The 11847-nt window shown below is 49.1% G+C and overlaps 1 protein-coding gene across 1 annotated transcript in view; it reads left to right on the forward strand.

The window, feature by feature from the left end:
* Positions 1-11847, forward strand: part of LOC307236427 (RNA binding protein fox-1 homolog 3-like) — a gene marked incomplete at its 3' end in the record, with an annotated part of 282198 nt that overhangs the window by 227850 nt on the left and 42501 nt on the right. The window contains exon 4 of the mRNA XM_080008846.1: positions 5807-6097. Within this exon, the coding sequence (XP_079864972.1) occupies positions 5807-6097 (291 nt within the window). The remainder of the gene's footprint in view (positions 1-5806; positions 6098-11847) is intronic.

An 11847-nucleotide genomic window follows, 5' to 3' on the forward strand; every position in this document is an offset into this window, starting at 1 on the left:
TATCTATCTATCTATCTTTCTATCTATCTATCTATCTATCTATCTATCTATCTATCTATCTATCTATCTATCTATCTATCTATCTATCTATCTATCTTTCTGTCTGTCTGTCTGTCTGTCTGTCTGTCTGTCTGTCTGTCTGTCTCTCTGTCTATCTATCCATCCATCAGTCATCCATCCATCTATCTATCCACGCATCCTTTTTCACCTCCGTGCCGCCGTGTCTCCGGGCAGCAGTTCGGCAATGCTTCCGGCTGCGAGGGTAGAAAGTCGCCGTCAGAAGTGAAGTGATTTCCTTAAGTACGGATCTCCAATCCAATTTTGCAGCCGGGGGAGGCGGCTCAACATTAGCCAGAGAGTTTTTTATTGCGCTCTCCGGTAATAGGAGGTACGGGAGGGGGAGGAGGGGGGAGGGGGGGGGGGGGTAAAGGAAAGAGGGAGGAATGAGAGAGGGGTGAGAAAGCGGGTGAGCCAGGGGAGGGAGGGACATGGGGGAGATCGATACACGCTCTCTCTTTCTTCCCCTCCCAAGTCATTCCCCCCATCTCCATGGAGATGAGGAGTTTGGATGGATTGTGGGGGACTGCTCTGCTGCCTTCCTCCCATGAACAAGCCTGCAGTTTGGCTTTTGCCTTGGATTTTGATTTCTTCCATTATTCACTTTTTTTTTTTTTTTTATTCTCGTGGTGTTTGGGTGGAGTCGCAATATATATATATTTTTCAAATTTACACCATTTCACTGACATCATCGTCTCGACGGCTGTGTGACATAGAGATCGCAGCCTTTGTTTTTCAATGGTTCGAGATCACACTCGTACCGTTTTCACGCCAAAATGAGCGGCTTGACCCGGGCAAAAAGAGAGGCGACTGACGCCTTTCCCACTGCAGGGGAAATGCGCGTCACGTTCGATGTCACACGTCGGGGGCAAAAAGGGGCGTGTCACGGTTCCAGTGGGGTTGGGAACAAAACAGTCGAGGAGACAGCGACTTAAACAAACCACCACATAAAACTGTAAAAAGTTGAAAAAAAAAAAAAAAGTCTTTTGAGCCGTTCAAAAGAATCATGAACGACCCGACACGAGAGTGGCGGGGAGCAGTGGGGGGGTTTCACTGCTGTGCTCCCCGCGGTGCGATCCCCACACTCGCAACATTTCACGGTCCCCCATGCGGAAAAATGTCAATAACTTCTGATTTGGGATTCTAAATGGGACATGAAACGATGGAATGATACGGGGACATCCCTGTCTTCTTATGCACCGGCGTCCATAATTCAAGTCAACGCGCGTAAAGGGGCCAAAGTTAGCGGGTCGACCAGGGCGTCCTGTTCCCGTCAGAGACGATCGGGTCCGGAGCCCATTAAAACCCGGGGTCTATCGCCGGGTCATCAAACCGGGACTGAGACCCGGGTTTTTCCTTTCCCACTGGTGACAAACGCCGATCGTTAGCGGGTGCGACCGGGTTTTTGGTGCTGTGGGAAAGGGGTATAATAGTTTTGTCTCTCGCAGTACTTTAACTTTTTAAAGTAGGAGTATTTAGCTTTTACCCTTTGAAAGCGTCAGTATTCATGGAGTCCGCCATGGGACATTGATGGCCTGTGGTATCTCCATAAATTGTCTCACTTTAAGCTCATTTTCTCATCGCGCATCAAGTGGAACACATCGTTTCATTCCAGGGAACTTACGCGTCCTTTCCCGTAATGCTCGGCTGTAATGAGCGTCAATCTCCCTCACACACTTGAGGGATGGGAGTGTCCCGCGGAGGAGGGGTAGTCGTGGTGGTGGCGGGAGTGAGGGTGCGGGTTTGTCACTGAGAGGTTTTTTTTTTGGGGGTTTTTTTCTCGTCGGTTGCCAGCGCGTATTATCTCGACGGCGGCAAGTCAGCGGCGGCGAGGCAAAGGCCGCCCGGCCGCGCTGGGACATCCACGTGCTCCGTCTTGATCTGCATGGACCTTTTTTTGCGCTCCTTTCACTCCACCCTTCCCATGCCTCCGCCCGGGCTCGTTTCGAGTCGAATAACGCGTTTGTCACACACATCAGAGGAGAGGGGGAGATCACACAAAAGACGGCGTTACTTTGTGTTTGGCTAATGAGCGCTGTGCTCTCCGCCTCCTCGCTGGCGCCCCGCTGCCCTTTGAAAACGCCGCCTCGGCTGTCGCTCGGCGTGTCGGGCGCCTCTGCCGCGGCCCGTTTGCCTCCCCTGGGTTTTTCCTTTGGCCCTCGCATATCAGACGGCCTGACATGACACAGACATACCGCGGGGCCCCCCTGTGTCGGCCCCCACCCCGACACCGACCCCGTGTCGTGTACAGCACACAGCGGCAGCGGCGCTCTGGGTTTAATTCGGGACGTTTTTTTCAGAAAGTAACTAAGTACTTAGTTACTGTACTGCAGTTGGGTATCATTATTTTATGTATCCGTACTCACCAAAGTGTTTTGCGTTTTTTTCACATGGGAAGACGAGACTTTCCACTTTCACTCCGCTACGTTTCAATGCAAATACCTCTCCTACCACTACTCTATTTTCTAAAACATTCAGACTTTTGGGTTCAAGAAAAAATCAGGGACTAGACGTATCAAACTGCTGATTTAGGACTCTTCATCAATGATTCATCAATTCCCATAGATTAGTTTTTATTTAGTAAATTTAGTAAAAAAAAAATCTGCTAAAGCACGTTATACTCTTTTATCGGCTCTGTTACATCAGGGTACTGGATATGACAAGTACTTTTACTTTTCATGCTTTGAGTACTTTTAAGAGTAAGTACTTGTGGAAGTAAAAATATCAATGGGGTACTTTAAGTCATTTTGTGTTTCGGGTATTTCTACTTTTACTTACTTTAGGAGTATTTCTACCTCCATTGACAGTTTGGTCATTGTCCGTTCATCTGCGGTGGGTCTCCATCTGATTCTTTTTGTGTATTTTTATTTATTTTTACTTTTTGTAATATAACCAACAGCCACATTCTCCTTGAAAAGAATAATAACGTAAAAAAAACAAAAACATTTGCAGTCAACCAGAGTTGCCTTGATGTCGAATGGCCCCCGCGACGCAACCGCGTTACATAATGCCACGACCGCAGGGAGAGCGGAAAGTAGAACGATGGAGTGGAGATTAAAAAAGAAGCAGAGAAAGGGAGTGAGCGATGGGGAAGGAGAGACGGGGAGAGGGAGGGAGGGAGGGAGGTAGGAAAGGGATTCACTATGAGAGCAAAAGAGAGCGAGAGAGGGTGAAAGGGAATGTTTGAGAACAAGACGAGGAGAAGAAGGAGAGAGATGGAGAGACGGAAAGAGAGAGAGGGAGAGAGAGAGGACCTTTGCTTTCTGTTTAACCTCAAATGTCTCTCTCTCTCTCTCTTTCTCTCTCTGACCTCGTAGCTCAGTGGTATCCCTCAGCTCCCCTTCTTCTTCTACTTGCAGGCGCTGTCTTTCTCCTTTTTTCTTTATTTTTTTTTCCACCCGTTCGGATAATGGAGCATTTCCTTAATTGGGGGAGCGAGGTTTGAGTGGTGGTTTGTTTGCCGACACACCAGAGCGGCCTCCTCCTCCTCCTCTGCCTTTTCCTCATCCTCCTCCTCCGTGGTGTTTGCCGTTCTCTCCCCCTCATTAAAACCACTTTCTGCACAAATAGAGCTCTCCGCCGAAGTCCGCCAGCACAAATGGCGGGTGAGAGAGGAGGGAGGGATGGAGAGAGGGACGGAGGGGTAGAGAGGAATGAAACATATTTATCTCCTCTCCCCCTGAAAACAAGAGCAGACAAGAGCTTCAATCTGTTTACTGTTTATTGTTTCTCTCCCACCATATATACCTACTTCTGCAGCACTTTTCTCCCTTATTTTTCACATGCACGCTCGCTCTCCACCTCCCTCGCTCTCTCCCTCGCCCTCGCTCTCCCCCCTCTCTTTTCAGACGAGTTATGCGTTGAAGCCCGCACGGTGCGTATCTTTAAATTTGATTGGAGGTTATTTGCAGGGGGTTGTTATTGGATTCTGCTGTTATTGGCTCACCTTCCTCTCGCTATTTTTTTATTTCTTTCCTTTTTTATTTTGTTTTGTTTTATTATTTTTTTAATGTTAGGGCAGAGATGTGCTCCGGCGGAGCTGATCCGGCTGCATTCTTCCATTACTCTGGCTTCACGGAGCGCCGGTGCTTTGAAAACAATAAGACGCACACACACTGCTCCTTATGATGCACCGCGGGCTCCCAAAAAGTCCATTACTTCAGCAGCTCATCATGGAGAGAGAGAGAGAGAGAGAGAGAGAGAGAGTATATATGTTCTGTAAAAAATATTTAACCGCAATATTTTTTTAATATACAGTATGATACAAATATATATATATATATATATATTTATATATATATTCCTATTTTTTAACTGCTTAGAAATGTTTACACATTTCAGAGAGAGAGAGAGAGAGAGAGAGAGAGAGAAAGAAAGACAGAGAGAGAGGACAGTATGATGATGTAATAAATAGAATCCACGTTGGTATTGAAACCAGAGCATTTTTTTGGAAAGCCCCCCAGCAGTGCTTTCGAGATCAACTCCAATCCTGCAATCCCCAAAACCCCCCAAACCCCGGTCCATCAGGGGAGCCTGGCTCCACGTTGTTAAGGGTGTTCATGAGCAGTGATCAAGGCCAAAATGTGATGTGAGGGCGGTTTTCCCAGAGAGCCTCCAGAGATCATTCTGGAGCCCGGTGTCTCTCTCGGGCTGATTTTTTGTGCAATAAAGTGACATTAATACCTTTTCAATCCCTCACCGCATCATCGCTTCCGTCCAGAACCCTCAAACCTTCCCCTCATTAGTTCCAGGGGCGGGAGTAACAAATTGTGCTTGTCCGTTTACTTTTAGGAGTATTTTTTTGAGGAGTCTTTTTTTTTTTTCTCTCAAATGTATTTATTGCATTTACATTTACATTCGGCACAATTTGAATCTCATCCAAACTTTTAATCTGCATTTTTACTGGGGCCAATGAGGTGATGCTTGGCTGTCAACTGGTCCCAATCATTTTCTTCCTGCTGTACCTCCTCCGGCCGTTTGTTTTCATTGGGAGAAGTTTATACCAAGTATGTTTAAACATATGTTTAAAAACATGTATTTTAGCTTTATTTGTATCACATGGCCTTAGTTGATGGATCCATTTCTACATTTTATTATTACAGAAATATATACCGTGCTCAGCTGGAAGGAGTTGAAATATATATTTTCCACACAATGCATTAAACATCAATGGTATTTTAACTTTACTTTACTCTTACTAGTACTAATTACGAGTAGGTACTAGTACTAGTAGTACTAGTATTAAGGGTTTTTTTTACACCAGTTGTCTTGACATGTAGTTGAGTAGAATTTCAGTAACTTACTTGAGTCCATGTTTTTCAGCTGTTTTTCCACCGCTGCTCTTCGCACAAAAGCAACAGTGCAACATACTCATTATGCGATCTCTTGAGATATTAACATGCAGACCACCTTCATGGGAAACTCCTAAAAAAGAAAAAAAAAAAAATGATGTTACATATTCTGTTTCTCTGCATGGTGCGCAAACTGTCTTTTTTTTCTTCACTTTCATTTTCAATTAAAACTCAAAACGCTGCAACATCTCATCATTGACCTGATAAAGAAGCGGCCGCCCCGCTGCGCGCGTATCCCTCAGGGTAAAGCGAGCAGCCAAAATAAAAAAAAGATGCATTTAGATACTTCCTCACTTCCTTCGTTCTTTTTTTAACTTTTGCGATGCCAGCACATTAGAAAAAACATGTCCGCCTCAACCCCATGTCTTTTTTTGTTGTCCCTGTTCTTCCTCTCTCAGGGTAGCCAGGAGGCCGCTAACCCCCCTGAAGCGATGGCCCAGCCCTACACCCCGGCACAGTACCCGCCCCCTCCACAGAACGGCATCCCCGCCGAGTTTGCCGCGCCGCACCCACTGCCCACGCAGGACTACGGCGGGCAGAGCCGCGTCCCCGAGCACGCCATGGCGCTGTACACCGCCACGCAGACGCACAGCGAGCCGGCCGGCAGCGACAGCAGCACGCCGGCCATCAGCAACAGCACGACCGCAGTGGTCAGTGTCCCCTCGGCTTCCACATCCTTTACGTTCATAGTGAGTCCACGGGTGCAATTCTACACCGATTACATGAAGTACATTTCACCATGAACACAGAATTAAATATGGTTTTTTTTTTCCTTCATTTATATTACAAAATGACAGAGTAGGGGTGTCAAACCACAGGCCCGGCGGCCACATCGGGTCTGCCAGGCAATTTAATGCGGCCTGTCACATGTTTATAATATATTGTTTAATCTGGCCCAAAATTTCATTTCAACACGGCCCGTTTCAAGAATGTTCCAGTGGCCACCAAGTAGTTCGAGTTTGAGACCCCTGGCTTAAAAAGTGCAAGTTAATTTTCAAATCACAATGCTTAATTACTCCACAGAACTATTAAGCACTGAGTTAGATACCATTTTTCATTTTTCTTGAATAATAACAAAAAAAACACAGAGGATGGATTGGAACAATGGTCTCAAACTACAGGCTCAGCGGGCAAATCTGGCCTGCCGCACAATGTAATGCAGCCCGCCACACGTTTATAGTATATCTGCCCCAAAATGTATTTTAACACAGCCAGCTAGAAGAAGACAACCTGGCCAGTGGCCCCTGGTTAGTTTGAGTTTGAGACCCCACCATCTGAGCGGCCTCAAACTTCTGGCCCCCAATAAATAAAAAAATCTCAATGCTTAATTAATCCCCACTTCATGTTTTTAGAATATAATATAATAAATAAAATTGCATATCACAAAATCACCCCCACCCCACCCAGATGGTTGACTAAAGGGAAACAAAGTCATATTAATAAAACACCCACAACACCCACAATTCCCCTGAAAACGTTTGGGTTGCGTAGGGAACCACGGTTCCCTGCAGAGGGAAGAGACGATGCCGCCTTTCCGTCCCACCCTAGCGGGTATTTATTATGGCTCGACTTCCTCTCCCTCCTCTTTTGCTGCTGAGTGCCTCAGAAGGGCACCGTATCACAGCGCACTTATAGATCGGGTCCCTCCTCAGTGAACCGTCGTTGCCGACGCAAACCAGATGTTCCCTATCACAGGGACTGTGATCTATTATTCATGGGACCACATACGATCACGCCATCGTCTGGCGTGAGGGAGGTTCAAGTTATAACGTACCCCCCACTGGCATGTCTGTCCTAGACATATTGGTGGATGTGTGAGGAAAAATGCTTATGGGATACTTTCTGTAATACCTGCATACTCAGGTCGGTACACCACACGGCATGTGGCAGCACAGACCTAGTAACGTCCAACATGTAAAAGAGTACAAAAGTGTGTGTGTGTGGGGAACTCCAAGACACTGCCCGTCATACAGTATATCCTCCAATGACGGCCCCCCGAAGATGGCCCAAGAGGAGGACACTCCTCTGTTGGGGTGTGCGCACAGGACCTGGGGGACCTCGAATGACAGGCTCCTGCACCAGCCAATGAGTCAACCACTCTTTGGACAGGGGCTTACCCTTCGCTTGGGCGCTGAAGCACAAAAATAACTGGTCCCCGTGCCTTAATCCTCTAATGGGGTCCATATAGCACCACAGTACCTGAACAGTGCACCAAGTTCTCCTGCTCTGACTCAAAAGGCTGTGGAGAGAAGGCCACTAACTCAATGATCTGACTCAGAAACGGTGTGGTAATGACCTTTGGGGTGAAAGAAGTGTAAGGACAGCCACTCATGAAGGGACCCGTTTTGCAGAGGTGAGCGCCCGCAGCAAGGCCATTTTCAGAGAAATGATCTTGATGCCTGCGGTGTTCAGGGGCTCGAAAGGAAGCCCTGATAGAGCCTGCAAAACTACCAATAAGTTCCAAAAAGGAAATTGGGACGCCCGGGCTGGGCTGGGCGTTGCATGCCCGCAATAAAGCAAGACGCCAGCGCGTGTCTCCCTGGTGTGAAGCCATCCAAGCCCACATCAAATGGGAAATAGATGCCAGATAGACCTTTAGCGGCCATTTTCCACTCAGAGAATAGTTCCCGCAGGAATTGTAATATTGGCCTTTTAGGGCAGTTGAAGGGGGCGTGTCCCCACTGTTCACACCATTGGGCAACGATAGTCCGCCTCAGTGTGTACAGGAATCGTGTAGAGTGCCCTCTGGCGCTCTGTATAGTGGAAACCACAGCATCTGAGAAGCCCGAGGGTAGGAGCTACTCCCTCTCACGCTCCAGCCCCGAAGGCACCATAGGCCTGGCACCAGTGCCAAATCGTTCCGCATGCCTGCGTGAGGTGGTCTCACTGGAGGGGGAGCTCTCATATCTCAGGGGCCCACACTCATGTCGCACAGATTGGCAAACCATGGATGGCTGGGCCAATAGGGGCCACCAGCCGCAGCACTAGGTTGTCCTTCAACACCCTTCCCAGCATCAGCTGAATGAGTGCCACAGAGGGAAAAGAGCGGTGCCCCCGACCAGTGGCTAGGCCCCCCCTAGGGAGAACCACAACGTGCACTGTTTCACTCTTGCAACGCAAACAGGTCCCCCTTCACCCGGCCGAACCGCCACCAGATCTTCGCCATCACCTGGGGGTAAAGGCGCCAGTCTGCGGCCCAGTGGCTCACCCTTGACAACAGGTCTGCTCCATGGTTGAGGCAGCCAGGGATGTAGGTCTACATGCTCTGCCTATAGCAGCAACGGTTCGCCTTCTGATTCATGGGGAGGGACTGGACCCCGCCTTAGTGATCGATGTATGCCATCACCGACATTCTGTCTGACCTTATAAGAACCTGTCGGATCCCGCACGAGGGAACCCTGCACTCCTCCACACTGACAAGGCCCTCTTGCACTTCGGTGACACTGTCTCCTTCAGTGCTTGTCCTTCACTCGTTGGAAACACTTGGTCACGTACCACCCTTGGAATGTCCTAGCTCACAGCACGCTGAGGGGGAGCGCCACGGCCACTGATGCCATCATTCTTTGCAGTTTTTCACACAAAAGTGAGCCACGGCTAGGCCAATGTGTCCATGCCTAACAGTGGCTAGGCCCCCCCTAGGGAGAACCACAACGTGCACTGTTTCACTCTTGCAACGCAAACAGGTCCCCCTTCACCCGGCTGAACTGCCACCAGATCTCGAGGGCAACATGTTCTGATAAATATTCCCCCCTGGTGCAGCATGACACAATAGGACACCAGGGTTTATGAGTTTAACAGATTTTATTGTCAGATCTGTGATTGGACTCAAAACGGTGCTCTGTGGTACTGTGGGGGTTCGTGTGCGGCTGACCCGCGTTCATAACGGGAACCTGCTGCACTCTCAGGGTGGGGGGTGTGGAGGGATGGAGGATGTGGGGGATGTGGAGGGAAAGCACACTTGTCCTGCTGCCCCCCCCCTCATTTCCTCCAAGGTTCAGGGCCTTCTCGCTGTGGCAGCGGGCGCCTCGACGTGTTCCGGATCCAGCCTCGTGGCTGCTGCTTCCCCTGGGCACTCTTGGGATGAGGGGGACAGAAGCCCCCTTCCCGTCTCTGCGGCTCCACCTCCACTGTGTGTCTACTGCCTCACTGGGAGTGGGCTGTGCCTGGGATCCAGTCTTCTCCTCTAACCTGGCTGTCATGAGGCCCATAGACTCACCAAAGGCACCGGTGGGGGACACCGGGGCGTCAAGCAGCGGCGCCTTGTCCCGGTCCTTGAGTCCGGTTAGGCCCAACGAGAGGGACTAGTTCAGGGCCACGCAGGCTCCCAAGCTACGCCTGATACGGGCTACGGGCTTCTGCAGCTCCATCAGGATTCCCTCGTCCACCAAGACCAAGCTGAAGAGTTCTGCCAGCAGCTTGGCCTGGAAACAATGGAGCATTGGAGTGTTCATGGCACAGGCTGCCTCCACTAACTTTGCAGTCACCACCCCCAGCTGTTTGGCTGCCTTGGTCGGGAGGTTGGGCTTATTCCCCAAACTGAAGCCCTGTCCCGGGGAAAGGCATCCAGCAATGGATCCTTCCGCCAGGGGGAAGGTCTGTTATCCTTGCTCCTGGGCATGGTCCACGTCGCGGTAGGCCTCAAACCTGCTCACCTGTGTGTGTGCCAAGTAGGGATTCTCCCAACCCTTGTCCAGCGCTACGTGGACCTTGTCGAAGAGAGGGATTGTCGGAGCTTTCTGGGGGGGGCTTCGGCGTAAAATTCCCCGTGCAGCATGGAGACAGACATGTTCGGGACTGCTGTGGTGGGGAGACCGAGCTTTCTGGCCGCGCACTGGGAGATCCAGAAGCTTGGCCTCCAGCAGCCTCGTTGGGACGAAGACAGGCTGGAGTTCAGCCGGAGGCTGCGGAAGTTCTCCTCCTCGTCTGACGACTCTGTCTCGGCCCGAAGCATATCCCCTGCTGCAGTTTCTCCGGGATGTAACTCGGGAAGAAAACCGGTGGGGGTGTGGGAGCCGGGGTAGCACTAGGAGTGATGGTGTGAATGGAACCATCTTGTGCTAATGCTTACCGGGGGAGCGGTCTCATCCTCCGACATCGCTTCTCCGTCACTTTCCTCGTCGCGCCAGCATGGTGCCTATGACCTGACCGTAGTCAGGGTGAGCTGGGCGCAGGCCAGGCACTCCACAGTCCAGATACGACCTCCTCGCCATAATCGATACAAAGAATGAATGTTAGAAAATACTGCCTTACCGAACGGTACTCGAGCCGATGAATCACATCGAGTCACACAAGTGGGATCCGAGAGGTGAAAGCAGGTGTGGAAATAGGAGTGTCTCGTATAGATTCTTCTTACAAGAAGTTCGAAAAGAGGAGGAAGTGGAAATCGAGCCGCAATATATACCTGCAGGGTGGGACGGAAACAGAGGATGTCTCTGCCTTTTCAGGGGTGAATGCAGAGCATTTCCATTGGATTTGTGATCTGACGATCAGTCCCATGAGTAATAGATTGCAGTCTCTGCGATACGGAACACCGTAATCAGACATTCTAAGAGTTAAGAGTTAGCAAATTCATATTGTTAATGATTTCTATGCGATTTGCCTGTTGTATCACATAACCATGTCAAAATATTGATCACTATGGTAACTGAGGGTTATGAGTTGATGATTACAAGTCTTGCTCAGAAACGGGTGTTTACCGGCACAGTCAATAAACACGGGCTAATAAAGATGAAGCGTGTTGGGTTACGTAGTTGTCCGACTACACCTTAGCTGCTGAGTCTGTGGTGATTGGGTTTAATTGCAGGCGCTCTCATAAAATGAAAGTGAATTTCTTCTGAGTCGTTTGGGACCCTTTGGAAACTTGTAAACCCTGTTGTAAAAGTGTTTTATTTATCTGGGCGGGTGAGATTCGACATGCTGTAGCCATGAATGATTTAGAATCTCTGAAAGGAGGACAGGCACCCTCCTTCCCTTCCCCCATCTGGACTTCTGGAGAAGCAAAAGTGAATTGGTATTAATTTACCCCGCGTAGTATCCTCCTCTCCTGGAATTGGCTTTATTAATATGTTTTGTGCACTTATGATGTAGGAAATGTGTGTATTTGTATCTGTTTTTGGCGTAAAGTGTTAATATAATAAGACCAAAGCCAAAAGCAAATGATTAAGTCAGTGGTTCTCAAGGTAGGGTCCGGGGACCCCCTGAGGCTCCCTTGGGAGGTTCCAAAGGGTCCCCAGCAAAATCATTAAAAGCTCAACTTCACCATTAGATAATGTATAATAATGACTGTTTTGATCCTAGTTTCACTGTTATCCCCCAAACTACAGTGTAGACAGGTATGGAGGTTTGGACTAAATCATATCTTTCAATAAAATTCTTCTCAGATTGGGGTCCCGGAGAAAAAAAATCTGATGGAATGGGGGTCCGTGGCCTCATGTGTATG

The sequence above is a fragment of the Zeus faber genome, assembly GCF_960531495.2.
Source record: "Zeus faber genome assembly, chromosome: 11".
In the NCBI taxonomy this organism is placed as follows: Eukaryota; Metazoa; Chordata; class Actinopteri; order Zeiformes; family Zeidae; genus Zeus; species Zeus faber.